At 39.8% G+C, this 19043-nt stretch overlaps 1 protein-coding gene across 2 annotated transcripts in view; it reads left to right on the forward strand.

Annotated features, from left to right (window-relative positions):
- The window catches only part of PRKN (parkin RBR E3 ubiquitin protein ligase), a 786713-nt gene that overhangs the window by 627579 nt on the left and 140091 nt on the right, over positions 1-19043 (forward strand). For both annotated transcript variants that reach the window (XM_063329189.1, XM_063329188.1), the window contains exon 8: positions 14016-14077. In XM_063329189.1, coding sequence (XP_063185259.1) covers positions 14016-14077 — 62 coding nt within the window. The remainder of the gene's footprint in view (positions 1-14015; positions 14078-19043) is intronic.

Genomic DNA, 19043 nt, shown 5'->3' on the forward strand with positions numbered 1-19043 from the left:
CAGACACAAGTGGAAAATACATAGCAAGCAATGTAATATTGAAAGGCAGAAGTGATACAGAGTTCAGTACTTAACATATAAATGACTGCCTAGAAGTACTCTACAGAAAAAATAGTTAACACGGTGTCAAAAGGTAAGTGTACACGCGGTGAGACCTAGTGTTGTTATTTTTTACAACTGCAACTCAGTGATCTACTGAAATGAAGCGAAGTCAAGTGAGCATTTTAACGACATGAGGAAAAAAAAAAGCTGAACCTTATGGTTAGTTTCAATAACTTGACTTTCCATTTTGCAAAAGGAAAGAAAAAACAGAGGAGACTTGTGCCTGAGCTCTGTCTCTCTGTTGCTGGGCAAGGGCGAGACTGTGTGTGGGGGTGGGAGCGGGGATTCCTGGAGGGCACCAGTTCTGGCTTGTCTTTTCAGCCTACTTAAGTGTTAGCGTCAAGGTCAGAGATGTTCCAGTCCTGATTTCTAGTGTCTGCATCAGCATTCATAGTGCCAAGCTATGTGACTCTAGGATCCCACTAGCTATAAATTTTCAAAAAGACTTTTTTTTTTTCCTGATTAGAAATGATTGATACAGCAATACATGTACACCCCCTCAGCCCTCTGCTGTTGGACTCTACACCCCGTGGGCTTTTCTGTATGCAGTTAGTAAGGTTGGAGATTTTCTCCTATACCTGTCTATTCTGGCTTCAGGTTCACAGTTTAGAAACGCTGCACTGTTCAAAGAATACAAAAAAAAAGTGTAGCTGAGGGAAAAAATGTGCATGCTCTAGATATGGGAAGTAATTCAAGTATTAGAAGAAATAGTGTCATAGAGAGTGTATAATTTAATGAAGATATATTGGACTTTTGATAATGGAATTATTGTGAGTTTAAAAAAAAGTTAGACAAGACCAACTAATTACAAGGCATAGCATATCTCTGTGTAAGGTAGTAAACATAAAAGATGTATGCTGTTGCTCTGGATTAACTCAGAAGTTATTTGTGGCTGTGTAAGTAAAGACTAGAAGGAGTATCCTCTAGTGTGGCGTGGCAGCTGTTCTGTACTAAATTGATAGCGTAATCTCATGAAATTGCTTGCACTAATTCACTTCAGCGTCCCGATGAGTCTGATGGCATAATGCTGAGCTGTGGGGGTTCTCTCCTGCCCTGTACATAGTAAAGCATATCCATTTTCCCCTGCGTTCTTAGTCCAGTGCAGACACTGAGCTTGGGGTAAATTGTAACAGCCTTGGAAATTTATGACCACAGTGCAAGCGCAGCATCCTTCTCTGACCCATCGAAAGGGCCTATCCACCTAGCAAGGGCTGTGTTTTCTCTTTTATGCACAAGGGACAAAATTAAGTCAATCTGTGTATCAGCATGATGACTAACCAGAGCAGAATATTTTTCAGTATTTTGCAGAAATCTGTGGGTATTTACAAATAGAAATTCCTCCACCAGGTAGAAATTGTTCAGTATTGCTTAGCTGCTACTAGTGTACCAGTTTTATCCCTCCTGATTAATGTCTTTATCCCTGTTGATTAAAAAAAAAATCACACTGGACTGGACTTCAGCTCTACAGTAAAAATGATCAGGATTTTTTTTGTTATTCTCAATATATATTTTTTTGAAGTGTTGCAGAAAAAGAGCCGGATGTTAAAGTGTTTTGTTTATTTCACAGGCAAATAATAAGTCGTGCACCATAAAAACAGATAGACCATCTTTGATGTTCATTGACAGATCCAAAGCAAAGCATTCTTTATGAGAAAACACTGCATTGCTAATAAAGTGATCCCAACAGCCGAGCTTGCGCTGCTTAATTTGTTTCCATGGAGTGATATTATAATTCTGACATACTGAAAAATCGCCTCACAGAGACTCATATTGCATTTGTTGCTGAGTGCATCTTTGATATAACATTTGTTATTGTAGTGCTTGGGGTGTCTTCAGAGGAGTAATATTCTAAATGAACCTGGCTGAATTATCCCTTTAATGTAGAGTAGAATTTTGCATTAAATTTTCAGCTTATTTCAAATGTATTTTGCCAGCTATTCATCACGAGTGGTCTGTTCAAGAATAGGGCCAGTATATCAATATAAAATCAGAAAAATCCTTAACTCTCTATCTTTGGGGAACCTCTTAGGTCGTTCCAATTCTTTTCTGTTAGATGAACAGACAGCATGATCTCTGGTATTTATGCCTGCCTGTCAGGTTTTTTTTATAGTAGAAACACGAATCGCTGTTTGTAATGCAGGATTAGCCTGTCTCACACAATGTTATTAGAATTAGACCCGACTAGAGAGTGACTTAATTTCTTGTTCTTCTGTATTTAACTTTAGTTTTCATCCCACACCAGCTTTTGCACTCCCAGGAACACTCTGCCTTTTATGTTAGAGTAAATATTGAAGAACATATGTATTATTTGTCTGGATTTGCACAGACAAAAAATGAGAGCAGTATGTGGTTCCCCCCTCTGTGGGCTTCTGTGCTCTGAGCTGCCAGTAAAATGTAAAAAGATTGTACTATGATGTCCTATTAGACCTCAAGACTGGAAGGACAGTTTGTATTGAACACAGGCATTTTTCATAATTATGTTGCCTGCAGGGTTACCACCTGCCCTAATTTGATCTGATTAAGGTGAAATGCAAAACCGTCCTCATTTCACAAGTGGAACTTTGCCATGTTCTCTCACAGAGAGCAATAAGATATGCATACATGTATTGCTGCTGCGAAGGAGGAAGAAAAATATTAGAATTAGGTAACAATTAAGATTTCAACTCCATTACGAGAGTGCAGGTCACTTTTAGACAATTGCTTCATTCTCTAGTGTTCTGGAAATGGTTTTCTGTCATAAAATCCCTATGAAAAAGAGAAAATCACAGCCATTCATCTAGATATGTCTGTACTATTCTCTGAGACATATTATATTCCATGGCTTTTTAAAATTCTCTTTTGGTTGGATGGGTTTATTGTCCATGAACATTTATTTTTAGAGTAGCCTGGGCTTGCCTTGTAGTCTGAGTCATTTATGTAGCAATTTAAATATTTGTCTAAGCTCTCAGTGAAAGGCACATGTTGAAGTCTTCTAAATGCTGCACAGATTAAAGGAATACCATTTTTATATACTGTTTATACAGAATGACGTCATATCCCAGGAAAAAAAGAAATGCAAAAGTAGAAAGGAAAGCATTGCTGTTTCTGGGTCACTGAATATTGTTTGCCATTCTCCTTTCTCCAATAGTAATTTTGTGCATGCTTAAGCATGTGTGAGTAAGCGAGCGAGACCTACATGTGTGCATCTTGGGGTTTCTGTCAGATTTTTTTTTTGAGCTTGGCATATTGATTTTCCTGTGCGGTGGACAGAAAATAACCTTTAAAAATTGCATTTTAATAACCTTAAACGCAAGTTTTGTAATTAAAGAGATGGAAAGCTGTGTTTGCTCTCTGGCACCTGTCCATATCTTTCTCGAGGGTACAATGACATATTCCATGTTACATAGTCTCTGTAATAACCTCATTTGATAAAATATGAGTGAGATGGAAATTTATGAATTACAAATTGCTGAAACTGTTCTTTCTATCTGTCGTTACCAAAATTATAGTAGGACAGTTTTCTTAATTCAACTTTTAAGGGGAAAAAGAAGAAATACTTACTCTCCTAAACTGATTCTCAACACTTGGGCTTTACAATATACTTCTGCTATCAAGGCACCATCTGGGAAATGGCTGTGTGAACTTTGGTTTAATTTCAGCTTAGAAACATTTTAGCATTTTTTGTATTTCACCTGCATAATTCTGGTATTCAGAAGTGACAATCTTTTAAAGACTTGCCCTTCAGTAACTGGCAAATGAAATTCTTCTATAGTTATTTTTGCCTTGGATTGACTTTTATTCAGGGATAGTTAGATTTTCCCTGAGAAGACAATCTCTTTTATAAAGTCTCCACCACATGCTGAAAGCTCCTGACCTCTCACTTGCCTTCTCTAAGGTGCTGATCATCATCAAAGGCCAGTGCCAGCATGAACGCGGGAATTTGAGAGAACAGAGTTTGCTTTAGCGATTTCAAGTACTTTTTGAATAAAAGATGAGAAAACCTTTCATGAATTGAGCTGATTGAGCTAAAATCCTAGTATACTGAGCGTGAAGATCTCCTTTCGGCCCACATCCCTGCAATGAGATTTTCACTACCAAGATTTATATGGCAGAAGGTGTTGAGTCTTCCAAAAGAAGTTTAAAGCAGCTCTGTTGTATCTCAACTAAAAAAAATAAAATCACCTGGTTATATTAGCTTAGACTTGCTGATTTTCTGTCTCTCATGTTATGAAGAAACTGTAGGAGTAACTTCTGTTAATTAAGAAGCATTAAAAAAAAAGAAATTATGTTATTTCTGTAAAATTTATTTTCATTTCAGAGAAGTCAGTACTTACGTGGAATGAAGGGAATCTCCTTTTTATTTCTGTTTGTGGAGCTGCTGTATTTAAGCAGTAAAGGTCATAGTTCAATTTCTCATTATAGATAGACAACACGGATTTTGTTTTGTTGCATGAGTTTAGTATTCACTGACTTTACTGAGAATTGCATGATGAATTTATGCCTGTAATTTAAACTGGAATATTGAGCAACCAGATGGTACAGACAATCAGATATGTTTGCACTATTGCATGGTGACCCTGAAGTCTTAGTCTCTTGGGCGATACTGATTTTTTTTTAGAAAATTCTGCCCCTCTGACAGACTCTTTCAACAGTTCGTCACATAGCAGTGCAGCATATATGTAAAACTGCTAAAAATAACAAGCAGTGGCAAGCTGGCATTGTGCATCTCAATACAATTCAGGGTTTGAATGCTGATGTGAGTAAGCAGTACTTGTTCAAGTCTGTTTTAAATATTGGTTTAAATATGCAAAAAGCAAGCAAGGAAGCTAAACTGAAATGGCAGGTCAGTATTCCTGGTGATATTTTCTGTTGTAAAGATTAAAAGAAAGACCCTAGTAGAAAACGGCTAACGTGGTTCATTACTTCTAGTCATTTGGCTTTAAAGCATCATTAAAATAAGCAGTGAGTAGCAGCACAGTGAAGGCCAGAGTTGTATGCAATGTGAGAAAGCCAGGCCAGCAGAATTTTCTCTAATCTGAGATGCTCTAGCTGCTGCCAGTAGTCGTTTATGTGATCCTTTCCCAACTTTACTGCAGTCCCTTTGCAGAATTTTTGCACAAGTACTTCATGAGAGTAAAAATACTTTTTGTGTCTTTGGATGATTTTGAAATTAAGTGCATACAAAAAGTTGGGCAACTAACATCTCTGGTAACTGGTCAGAATAGGATAAGTATTGTGTCCTGACAATCAAGCTTTCATGAAACTTTCTTGAATGTTAGATTCAGCAGCCATTTTGATAGCAAAAAAATGTGTAGGTCTTTTTACTGCCTTCAGCTGTCAGAAGCCAATCAAGAAAAAAGAAAATGAACATAATACTGTTTGGCAGGGGTATTAATCATGAGAAAAAGGTATTTAAATTCTGAATAATTTTTTTAAAAAGCAAATAGATTTCTTATTGCAGATTAAGCTTTACAAAAAGGGGCACTTGATATATCTTTTATTGGCACACAGTCTTTTTAACAAAGTATTACATTTTGTGTACATAGCCAATTTTTTTGCTAGTATGAACATGCGTAAACACCAGTGACTTAATTGCAACTATGCTAGTTTGCTTGAGCTGAAGCATTTGTAGTTTTGGAGAGGCTTCTAAAGACTTACAGGAAAGACCTTCACCATGTTGACCTCTGGGTACATAAACCACATGCAAGCATCGCTTGTCGTGCTCTCTGGTTTAGCATTGTCCAACTGCAGAGCTGAGCTTTGCAATCTAATTACATGCCTGCTGCCTTTGAAAGGGCAGAATTCAATAATTCTTGCTTTTAAAAATATCTCCTTTTATATTGTTTTCCCAAAGGAATCTATATTATTTAAACACTCTCATATATCTGTTTTCAGGCATATATTTTTTTTACCTTGCTTTCTACTTATCTAAATTACTATACAGAAAAATATCATCTGGAAACTGATGTCATCAAAATGGCATGAGTACAAGAACGCCATGTAATTTTTTACTTGACTTTCTTTTTCTTTTTTTTTTTTTTACTGGATATGTTATTTTTTACATCAATTGTAAGGGGGACAGTACAAGATATTTGGTTACTAAAGGGTTGTCTCCCAATCTGTAAATATACTGCTGACTGCAGCCAGCGGTATATTTACAAAAAATAAATCATCAGATGTTTTAGTTTGTCCAACAGGGTGAATGCTGCTTGTAGCATTTTGAAATGGATCTATAGCTAAGACACTAGACTTGCTGAGAAAAGTTCTGATACCTATAGGTAAGGAAAGGGAATAACCACTGTGCATCTGTTGAACAAAACACCATTTGGTTTTCTTTCTTGGGGAAAAATGTTCCATGGATGAACCTACTCCAATCACAGCAGATCATCAAAATAGGTGTTGGAAGCAGAAGTATGAGTTCATGGGTCAGAAAATTTCAGTTTGCAAATGTGGCTCAAATGCATGAGTAGCACTGAGAATTCAGAAGGCAGATAAATAAGGCCTTTTGTTAATACTAAATCAGAAGGTAAACTTAGTGATTACAAGCTGGTTTCATGAGAAGGTTTTGGGTCTGATGTGTGATTTTATGATTAATGGTAGTTAGCAATAATTGGTCTTCCAGATAAAGTTGTGTGCCCATGTGAATCCCCTGCAGATGTAAGGCTTGGGACTTGAGATGACAAATTATTCACATAACAGTTTATCACCTTTCTTTCTTTAAAAATTAAATCTTTCTTATACAAAGGATGATATCTGTAAGCACAGTGCAGGTCTACAATTTGACGAAGCTTTAAGTTTGGTTACATTAGAAAATTATCTAGGTAGCAACAAAGAAAAAACCCCTCAATAATTTACTATTTACGAAAGTATTGCTCATGAAGATTGTAAAATAAATTGTGAAAATGGTTATAATGATGCCCTTCTGTGGGATCTGTGAGAAAACATTTCTACATCTTTGACAATACACAAGCACAAACAGTATTCCAATGATAGGCTTCTGTGCTTATATTCTGTAAATTACATACTTGATCTTCTTCATAATATCTTTTTCTCTTTTAAATAAAATATTTAAGCATTCCAGACACTCTCCTTGGTTTTGTCTTTGTTCATGCTCACATAACATCAAAAATGAGAAAAGGTCACCCAAAACATCAAAACATTTAATTAACACAAGCAGAGCGAAGTCACTTCATACTTTGAAATCATTGTCAGTTCCCATAAGAGCGACCGCACTGTCACCAGCACAGGATTGCTTTTCACTGGAAGAGACACAGGCAGCAGCAAAGTCTATTTTTTACACCAATATTCCAATTAGTTGAACAGGTTGGAAGAGACTGGGAAAATGACATAACAAACAAATGCACGCTGATTACAGGATTTCAAACCTGTTAAGTTTTGTGTGAAAGTCTAACCTGACTCCCTTTTCTTGACACCAAGTTACCATCTCTGTTATTACCAGGCACGGTGCAGGGCCATGCTCTTCCCATCCGTCCTGCTCACTCAACAGAGCTGGTGGGGCTGTGTTGTGCCTCGCTGAGTACTTGTACCTTGCGTACGGAGTCACAGCTGCTGTGTCCCGGCTGTAGCTAGCCAGGGCTAGCCTGGCTGTGCTCTGGATGGACACCCGCTGGAACAAGCACCTCTGAGCTTTCCTTGCCACCTTCCCTTGCTGTGCATGTGTGGCAGGCTAGCATACACTAGCATAGATAGATAGATAGATATGTAGTGTTCAATGCCAGGCTGGATGGGGCTTTGAGCAGCCTGGTCTAGTGGGAGGTGTCCCTGCCCACGGCAGGGGGGTTGGAACTAGATGATCTTTAAGGTCCCTTCCAACCCAAACCATTCTGTGATTCTGTGATTCTATGAGATATATATATAAAAATATAGATAAAATCATTGCTATATTGCAAATACTGCCATTAGAGTGCTGCATTTCCAAGCTTTTAGAATTTTTTTTTTTTAATATGGAACATTTTTCCTATCTGTACTTCAGTCAAATAAAACTCTATGCAGTGCAGTCAGGAAAAAAAAGACAGACATCCATTAATTTTCCAGGCATGAAGTGGTTATTCTCATGTATTTGAAACATTTTTCAGTTGCAAGCTCGGTTTAGCAATTAGCACTGTGGAAAGATACCCTTTGAAGGACACTGATAGATATTCTTACATGGTTCTGTTCAGAGCTCACAAAAGGGTATGTACTTTTCAGAATTAACAAGTGTTGATGCAGACATAAATTTTAAGTGAGAGAGATGGAAATTACACTGTGTTCATAATGTAAATGCTCAGTTGGCATGGAACTAAGTATGATGGGAAAATTCACATGCTCAAAGTTAAGCATGTGCAGAAATGATTGGGATTGTAGCTGTTGGGTAAACTTAAGCTCCTCTAACCTTAAGAGTCTGAAAGTTACTTGTGTAAATCTTGCCTAGTCACCTTAGACTCCTCAGTTAATGGAGTTAAGTGGATACCTTCTGGGGGCTTGTCTCAAACAATGGGAATTACCCTGTGAAGGTATTTCCTCCTATTGACTAAGAAGAAACCATGCAATTAAATATATTAGACTCATATAGCCAATATTTAGATGCTTAAATTCGGGGAATTGAATCTCACCCACTGTACCATTTGGGGAAAGATGAAATTTAAAATGCAAAGCAGGAAATAATGCTACAAGCATATGGTAGAAGATAAGATGCAGCACACAATCCTGCAGTAGTGATACGTATGCTTGTAACTACAGTCAATGAAGAGGTTGTATGATTTTCTGTGATTTTCTGAGGCTAAAATTCAGCCAGAGCCTGTCCCACCCCTAACCAGGAGCAGGCAGCCGGGGCACCAGGACAGCCCCAGCTTCAGGCACCTCCTGGGGACGGGCACAGGCTGAGGCCAGGCCTGAACATGGGCCTGCGGGCGGGCCTGGCTTGGTGGGGGCCAGTGGCCAGTCAGGGCTGTGGGGAGCTGGAGACCGGCCCTGCTGTGGTGTCGCTGGGGCAGGGGCTGATGGCCCCGGGGGCTGACGTGGGGTGCTGGGCTGGGGGGAGCCCCAAGGGGCCGGGCAGGGACAGTCGGGGCTGGTGGTGCCATCAGGGCCCTGGCACTTGCGCTGGTTCTCAGTCGGTTGTATTTGTAACAGTAGCCATTTTTTGCTTTCATTTTGCCAGTTTATGCAATATTAAAGGGTTGATTTAATTTTTCCTTCATCTCCTCACTGGAGAACATGTCATACAAAGTGATAATTTAAAGCAAAAACAAAACCAGAAGCTAATTCTGTCTGAGAAAAATATGTGAAGACCTGGGTAATTAAATTGGTAGTAGTTAGAATCATAGTTTAATTACAAGTATAGCTGAAAGCGTGTGTTTAGACCAGTTGAAATCAGGGGATTTATGATATTAGGAGGCATTAATCTGTCCTTCCTAAATTTTCCATCTTTATTTTTCCCTTGGAGATACGTATACTTATATGAACAGATTAAAAATGCCTTTATATCTTTATGAAGAGAATATCACAATGTAAATTGTAAATTTACAGTTGCAAATTTCTGTAACTTTGAATGTACCTTTCATTCACAAGTGCCGTATTTGGAGTTAAGTAATAAAGCGATATGAGAATCAACCAACAACAAAATTATTCAAACAAATAGTCGTGGGTATGGTGGAGTATTTAGAAGGAAATAATATGCTTAAATTCAATTTAAGTAATAAATGCTTAAATAGAGCAAAGAAATTGCTTGTGATGAGTTTATAAAGCTGCTGGTGCTGTGAATTGGGTATCATCCCTTCATAACTTAGTTTTCTGCTTAGGCTCAGGCTCATGCCTAAGATATCACATTACTTTTATGGGTCTTATTACTTCGAGGTCAATGGAGTTATGTCAGATGAAAAAGTGGTATAAAAATACTAACGATTTGCACCAATTTTACGTTTGTTACATCTTGCTCTGCCTTTACAGTTAGCAAAAACCTGTAACAGTCATTGTAGCTGAGAACATATGAAACACATAGGTTTGAATCTGAGTTGAAAGAGGGAACTAATAAACAATTTAGCTGCCATTTTATCAGTCTGCAGATGTCCTCAATCCTGAGTTTTGGCTTCTGATTAAAGGCAATTGTCCATGCTTTTGCATCATTTCCTTTTAACAGTCTTATGTGTAATTGTTATTGATTGATTTATTTAATATTCCTGTGGTTATGTTTATGTCTGTGGAAATTTCATGGATGCGTGTACTTTTTCAAGTAATAATTGGCAAGAAGGAAACAGAAAGTTTCAGTAATTGTTGAGACCACTGATTATAAGGGTTTCTGTACTACAGAGGGCATAAAAACTAATCCTCAAAGCATTCTACACAAAATAGCAGAAATCTAAATTTCATGTGGCACACGCTAATTGCACATCAGAGACTTAGAAAATACATTTTTCTTTTAACCTTTGGTGTGCACAGTTTGCCAGTGAACCCACTGGGTGCTGTGCTTAACTTGTAATAATTTTCAAGTCACCATGTGTGTTTGCATATACATGAATATGCTGATGGATATATGAGTGGTTTTATGGAACACATAGTTCTCAATGCTTTTCAGCAGAGTAGGTATTTTTTAATCGCTTTTCTTTTATTTATGGAATGGTTATTTGTCTATAGCCTTTGCCTCTAGTCACAGTGCAGGAATTTAACATCATCCAACACTTTTGCAAAACTCCCAGACATTTGGTAAAAATGGGTCACAGCATTGGAGCATGTTTTACAAAGGTTCATTTACAGAACAGAAGAAATTAAAGTAGAAATAGGAAATACCAGAAATACATCCAGAAATATCCAAAAAAAGAAAGAATGATGTTTTGATCTTACTTCTTTTTTTTTTGTTTTCCATGTTTCTTCTTTAGTTCCATGTTTCCCTCAAATTATTGTTTGATAACAATAATTTCCATTGTTCCCTCAAGTTATTGCTTCTGCAGTGTTAAAATCTAAAGGACCTTCTTACAGACAGTAGACTGCTAATGTGTTAATATTGCATGTATTTGACATTTCTGAAGTCATTGCTGGAAAGCATCATGCCAACAGTGACATGGTTTTTAAGCGCTCTCTCCTTCTTTGCTACGAACTTCAGGATCTCTTGCATAATCAACTTGCAAGTGAAAGTGTGGACTATGAAAATATTGAAAACTAGATTGGGCAAGTCTCTGAAAAATAGACTATACAAAATAGTGCATTGGGAATAGAATGCAGCAGTGGACAACTAGTAACAATTAAACATAAAAGTGTTTATATTGTAATTATATATTATATCATCATCATAATAATGTCTATATATATCTTCATACTTCTATACATCTTTTTACAAACAAAGATCCTTCGTTCCAAGGTGTTTATAGTGTCTAACATGGAAGAAAGAGAGGATGCATGTAAGCAGTTTACATAAGGGAAATTATATAAATTATGCATGAGGGCAGAATGGGATGGATTTCTGGGAGAAATAGACATTCAGGAAATACGATTTTAAGGAGAATGGAAAAAGTTCTTGCTAGGCAAGAAAAAGGAAACTTCTCCATCTTAAGGGATTTAGTGAATAATAAATTGTAAAGGATAAGAGGGAAGAAAGAAATGATTGGTTAAAGAAGAAGCTGTAAAGACTGCAAAAAGCAGAGACAAGCAGAAAGCAGTTTAGTTGGCGTTACAAAGCTAACATCTGCCAAAGATTAACATACAGTATTACATGAAATCATAATTATCCTCTACAGTTAGAAATTCCAAGAGCAGTGTACAATTAATGCAGAGATTTTTTACAGTGAACGTGGTGAAACACTGGAACATGTTGCCCAGAGAGGTGGCAGATGAGCCAACCCTGGAGACATTCAAGGTCAGGCTGGATGAGGCTCTGAGCAACCTGATCTGGTTGACGATGTCCTTGGTCATTGCAGGGAGGTTGGACTAGATCACCTTTAAAGGGCCCTTCCAACCCAAATTATTCTATGCTTCCATGGTTCTATATTTTCAAGGAAAATTACATGCGGAAAAAAAATAATAATTATATAAGGGCTTGCGATAAGAAAGAGGAACCGTGTTTTACAGAGTGAGTTCTGATCTGAAACACAGAGAAGTCAACAGGTCTGGAACACAAGTCAGGTCTCAGGTCAAGAAGTTAGTGAGACAGAGTTGATACATTTAGGGTTTGGATGAGCTAGAAGGCAAGAGATGTAAATCCCAGTGAAAATGGACAATGGAAATTGGAAAAAATGGAAAATGGACAGAAAAATGCTGCATAGCAGTGATTCTGTGGTGGAAGTAGTAAGGACAACTTTAAGTGCATTGAGAACAAGATACAGAATAATTAACAGTGAGAGCCTAAGCATGGTGGAAATGAGGAGAGAAAACTAAAGGTGGTACAGGGGTTATGCTCTTAGAAGTTGAGGAGAGTAAAAACCCATTAAGAAAAAATAGCTCAGAGCTAAAACCCCACATTCAGATACATGAATATCCTTGGGTGCAAGAGGAGGGAAGAGGGGGGTGTACCGAAGCCTATAAGAAAATCATGAGTTTTATTAAATGAGAGGAAACACTAATATTTAATAAGAGACAAGCCATTAATAGGTATTTCTTACCATATTATTAAACCTAGGCCTTCTTAAACCTTGGCTACCTTTAAAAGGGTTTGCTGATGAAGTTGTTTTGGTAGCGCATTCTCCACCTGTACCTCCTCTGAATGGAGATAAAGCATTTACCAGCAAGAAGATGATTTGAATATCATTTAAATCAGTTCCCTAAATAGAAAAAGTTATACCAGTAGAAGACTTGTACTAGTATAATTGTGTGTATAGTAGGGTTTTTGCCTTTTTTAGTTGCGTTGCTTGCAAGTATGCAAGCTTTTACCTTTGTATCCCTAAGACAGCTATGCCAAGAGAAGTCGTGAGTGTAGGCCATGTCTCATTGGCTTTGATTGAAGCTGCAGCGCTGACGAAGATTTCCTGACAACTGTCTCTAAATTCATTTGCATCCTTTTAATAGCAGTCATTAAGAGTGAGAGGTAACTATTTGTAGTTGCATCAGCGGAAAAGCAGCTTGATAAAAATCGTAGTTCCTCCTATGTTCTGGGGAGAAGTATGCTCTTAATTCCTTTTAAGGAATTTTCTCTGTTCACAAGCAGATGCTTCAATTTATGGTAGAGAAGAATAAAGCCCAGATTGCTTTCACAGTCTGCACTTGCCAGAAATAAGTCTAGTAGTGTACAAAAGTCAGTAGCAGCCTTGGATTTCATCACCAGGAAGGTAATCGCAGGTCAGTAAAGTGCACGGCATCTAGCAAGACATATTCTTTCTTACTGGCTGGTACCGATGTGAAAGTCTGTAGCAACTGAACGTTAATCTGATTGCAGAGTTCTGGCAAATCGCTCCCCTGCCTGCATAGTTGGTTAGTGTATTACACCTGTGGTTGACAACTACGTATTTGCGAAATGGGTTATATTTGTAACAAACAAAACTGAAGTGATCTTTGGGGCCTATGAAATCCTTCAGGGAATTAGGGAAAACCTGTATTGTGCTTAGAAATGTGTCCAAACCTGGTGTGTGAATCAAAATGCAGCGTTGGGCAGCTCCAAGGTTTTGATGTGAGATCCTCTTTTAACAGGCTTCTTGGATTACACTAAGGGGCTGGTGGTATCTGGCAGACAGTGCTGCCCTTTTCATCTTGCCTTTGTAGTCCTTTGGGGAAAGGGATAAAATATTCGGAAAATAACCTTTCTAAGCATTCCAGGTAGCATGCTCAGAAATGTGGAAGGATTATTTGATAGATGGTTTTCAGCTTTCTGGTGCCTGCAGAACCATGGCTAATCTTTCTAATCTTTATCTAAGGTAATCTGTATATTCCATCCTCTCTCCATCTATGTATCTTATGCTGAAACTACACTGACAGGAAGTTCTAAAATACCTATTTTTGTTTCTTTCCAACAGCTGGCTGTCCAGACTCCTTGATTAAAGAGCTTCATCACTTCAGGATTCTGGGAGAAGAACAGGTGAGTTAGCATCTCAAAGGCAGCCTCTTAATGTCATGAAAGATAGACGCTAATGAGACAGTTTCATCTCTCTCCAGGGAGGCAGAGTGTATCTTATGACCCCAAATGACCTGAAATGCGGGGGAAAAAACACACAGGAGATATATGTGAGATTTTTTTTCATTCTATCCATCAGCCTTGACAGGTTATTAATTGCCACATCTGCTATCTGCCACAGCTTTTCGGCTTTCCACTACAGCAGTAAACAGGCTCTCTAAAGCAGCAGACAGACAAACAGTCTGACTAAGGGATTGATACTTACAGCTACACATGGTATTATCCATCTCTTTTTGTGGCCTTTTTTCTCTTTTAAAAGTGTGTTTCTTATTCATTATTATAGCAGTGCTTTGTACTCAGGAAATTATTTCTGTAGAGGGATCTTAGGATAGCATAAGTGAAGTATGCTTTACAGCACTCACAACATGGTCATAGTTATTATTTTGTCAATAATTAAATTAATGTACAGAGGTATTGAGAAAATGGCCTCAAATTTTGAGCGACAAGGTGAATTTTCAAATGCTCAGTGCTCCTGAAGTTCAAGTTGTCTTTGTCTCTGAAGTATCTCTCCTAATGAACTGGTTATAAAGCCTAACTGCCTGACATAGAGTTGAAGGTACTAGGGACAGAGGGCCTGAAAGCTCAGCATTAGTGTGTTGTACATGAGAATCTCTGCATCTTTTAATGAACCTGGCACCAAGGGACTTGCACAAGGTTATATGAGGGCTGTGACAGAGGCTGGAGTAGCTCCTGAAATGTTAATTCAAAGTCTGGCTTCTTAGTTTTTAGATCATATTGTCAAGAACACCCTTTTGCTTCTCCTTTCCCTGTCACTCTCCTTTTTTTTTTATTACAGTTAAGGCTGCTGATACATTTTCTAGACTTCCAGTTTTCCTCCACCAGCCCCCAACTTCAGTTGTTATAGAAAGTCAAAAGCTCAATTCCTCAGGGACTCAGCTTTTCCTCAGCAAGAAGTCAGCATGAAGGGGAGTGTGGGAGGGTTTGTCTGACAGAAACAGGAAAAAAAAAAAGACAGAATGAGATACTGGAAGCAGGAATCTGGTAATATTGAGAATTTAGGAAGGGAAAATAAAAGAAATTATGCCCAGGACTGGTGGGCCCAAGAGACAGCTGACAAATGGAGGGCAGAGTGAGAATAAGCCTGGGGACACTGGAGAGATGGGGATGGCTGGTGAAAGAGGGTAGGAGTAGAAACCGGAATGGTAGGGATAAAGGTCTGACAAGGAACTGGGACCAAGGACAGGAAGGAAATGACCAAATATGGAAATTTGCTAAAGAAACTGGTAAATAAAGTAAGAGCTGTACTTAATGAGCTGCACGAAGAGGTGAAGCTAAGCAGAGTAGGAGGATTGGGAGAAAAGGAGAGATTTGAAGGAAAAGTAGGGAACAGCTAAACCAAGAGACTGCAAGTATGAGCGAGAGGGTTGAACTGGACAGACCTTGATAGCGCCACTGGCTCTGAGGATTGAGTTGTAGACCTCAGCCTTGCTAATGGCCACTGGCAGAGCAATAGAATTTAATTGATTTAATTGATTTAATTGATTTAATTGATGGACTTTCTTTTTTTTTCCTGTTTGGTTTTTAGACAAGGATGTGGTACATATAAAAATGAAAGCTAGAAGAGTGCAAATGAAGAATTCAGACATTAGGAAATGTCAGATTTAAGATTGTTTATGTAATCTTAATACTTTCTTTGTTCCACTCGGCTACCCTTACACCTTTGCACTGAGAGAGTATTAAGTTATATGATCATATACAAACTCCAGAAGTGTTAATGATGTAAACCACAAGGACCCATAAATGAATAGATAATTAGTTTCTGTCCACTAGTAAGAGAAGCCTTGAAAAGAGTAGAGGACTTTGATAAGGAAAGCCTCACTAATCAAATAAAACCAGTATTTTTGTCACTTGGAATATTTTTGGTATCCTTTCAGGCTTTCGTTATGAAATTACTCCTCTTTGTATTGAATGCACTTAAACAGATGAGAAATTTTTGTTGTCATGCATTAGGAGCATAAAACTACGCAGATGGAAAGTTGTTTTGCAGAATGGGTCTGACCTATAAACATTCGCCTTTCTCTGAAGCTGGCTATACTAACAGGTTATTTGAATAACAGGTTATCATTATGGTATTAACTAATGTCTTTCTTTGCAAGAAGCGAACATTGCCATGACGCTTGAATTATTCCATAAGCCCGTACAAGTATAACAAATATTGCAATTGTATTCTCTCCCTACAAAAGCAGTGTTATCAGGAGTCTGCTGGTGACCACAGTAACTCTTGAAGTTACCACCCACATTGACAGTTAGGGAGAAGTTAGTCGAAAACCAAGGTAAATGAAGACAGGCAGGAATTTCAGGCAAAGTCCTGAATCATAGAATTGTCAGGGTTGGAAGGGTCCTTAAAGACCATTCAGTTCCAACCCCCCTGCCATGGGCAGGGACATCTCCCACTAGATCAGGTTGCTCAAAGCCCCATCCAGCCTGGCCTTGAACACTTCCAGGGATGGGGCTTCCACCACCTCTCTGGGCAACCTGTTCCAGTGTCTCACCACCCTTATGGTGAAGAACTTCTTCCTAACGTCCAATCTGAATCAACCCATCTCTAGTTTTAGTCCATTCCCTCTAGTCCTACCATTACCCAACACCCTAAAAAGCCCCTCACCAGCTTTCTTGTAGGCCCCCTTAAGATACTGGTAGGCCACAATAAGGTCTCCTCGGAGCCTTCTTTTCTCCAGACTGAACAACCCAAATTTCCTCAGTCTGTCCTCACAGGAGAGGTTCTCCAGCCCTCTGATCATTGTCGTGGCCCTTCTCTGGACATGTTCCAGCATGTCCATATCTCTCTTGTAGTAGGGGCTCCAGAACTGGACGCAATACTCCAGGTGGGGTCTCACGAGAGTGGAGTAGAGGGGGAGAATCACCTCCCTCGACCTGCTGGCCACGCTTCTCCTGATGCAGCCCAGGATACGATTGGCTTTCTGGGCTGCTAGTGCACACTGACGGCTCATGTTGAGCCTCTCGTCTACCAGCACCCCCAAGTCCTTTTCTTCAGGGCTGCTCTCAAGCCAGTCACTGCCCAGCCTATATCGGTGCTTGGGATTGCCCCGACCCAGATGGAGGACACTGCACTTGGTCTTGTTGAACTTCATGAGGTTGGCATGGGCCCACCTCTCCAGCCTGTCAAGGTCCCTCTGGATGGCATCCCTTCCCTCCAGCATGTCGGCTGCCCCACACAGCTTGGTGTCGTCGGCAAACTTGCTGAGGGTGCACTCAATGCCACTGTCCATGTCGCTGACAAAAATGTTAAACAAGACCAGTCCCAGTACAGATCCTTGAGGGACTCCACTTGTCATTGGCCTCCACTTGGACATGGACACATTGACAGCCACTCTTTGGGTGCGGCCGTCAAGCCAGTTCTTTATCCACTGAATTGTCCATGAAACCCATATTTTATCAGCTTGGAGACCAGGATGTCATGCAGGACAGTGTCAAAGGTCCAGGTAAATGATGTCAGTTTCTCTCCCCTTGTCTATTGATGCCGTGACCTTCTCATAGAAGACCACCAGGTTTGTCAGGCACAATTTGCCCTTGGTGAAGCCGTGTTGATTGTACCCAATCACCTCTTTGTTATTCTTCTGCCTCAGCAGTGCCTCCAGGAGGATCTGCTCCATAATCTTACCAGGCATGGAGGTGAGACTGACTGGCCTATAGTTCCCTGGTTCCTCCTTCTTTCCCTTTTTGAAAATGGGGATTGTGTTTCCTCTTTTCCAGTCAGTGGGGACTTGACTAGACTGCAATGACTTTTGGAATATAATAGAGAGTGGTTTAGCAACCTCATCCGCCAGTCCCCTCAGTACCTGTGGGTGTATCTCATCGGGTCCCATGGACTTGTTCACTTTCAGGTTCATCAGATGGTCACGAACCTGATCTTCACTTACGATGGGCAGTTCTTTCCAACCCCTGCCATTGTCTTCTGTGACTCCGGGGGTGTGGCTGGAGCCCTTGCCAGTGAAGACTGAGGAAAAGAAGTCATTGAGAACCTCGGCCTTCTCCATACCACTTGTCACCAGCTCCCCCATTTCCTTTCTGAGGGGGCCCACACCTTCCCTAGTCTTCTTCTTACCATTTATATACCTATAGAAATTTTTGCTGTTTCCCTTGATCTCCCTGGCTAGATTTAATTCTAACTGAGCTTTAGCTTTTCTCACCAGGTCTCTTGCTGCTTGGACAGCTTCCTTTTATGCCCCCCATTCCAGCTGTCCTTTCTTCCACTGCTTGTAAAGATTCTTTTTGTGTGACAGTGTGTCCAGGAGCTCCTTGTTCATCCAGGCAGGTCTCCTAGCATTCCTTCCTGCCTTTGTCTTTGTCGGTATAATTTGCTCCTGGACACGGAGAAGGTGATCCTTGAATACTAACCAGCTGTCCTGGGCCCCCCTTCCCTCTAAGGCTTTGTCCCATGGCACTTTTGCCAGGAGATCCCTGAAGCGATCAAAGTCTGCATGCCTAAAGTCCAGGGTCGTAAGCTTGGAATACATCCTCCTCGTTGCCCTGAGGATCTTAAATTCTATGGCTTTGTGGTCGCTGCAGCCAAGGTTATCCCTGAGCCTCACGTTGGTCACCAGCCCTTCCCTGCTGGTGAGAACAAGGTCCAGCATAGCACCTTTTCTTATTGGTTCCTCTACCATTTGGAGGAGGAAATTGTCATCAATGCATTCCAGGAACATCCTGGATTGCTGGTGCCTTGCTGCTTTGTCCCTCCAGCAGATGTCAGGGTGGTTGAAATCCCCCACAAGGACCAGGACCTGTGAATGGGAAGCCACTTCTATCTGCCAATGGAGGGCCTCATCTGCTTGGCTCTGCTGGTAAGGTGGCCTGTAGCAGACCCCTACTGTAACATCACCTTCCC

The sequence above is a fragment of the Chroicocephalus ridibundus genome, chromosome 3 (assembly GCF_963924245.1).
Source record: "Chroicocephalus ridibundus chromosome 3, bChrRid1.1, whole genome shotgun sequence".
NCBI lineage: Eukaryota > Metazoa > Chordata > Aves > Charadriiformes > Laridae > Chroicocephalus > Chroicocephalus ridibundus.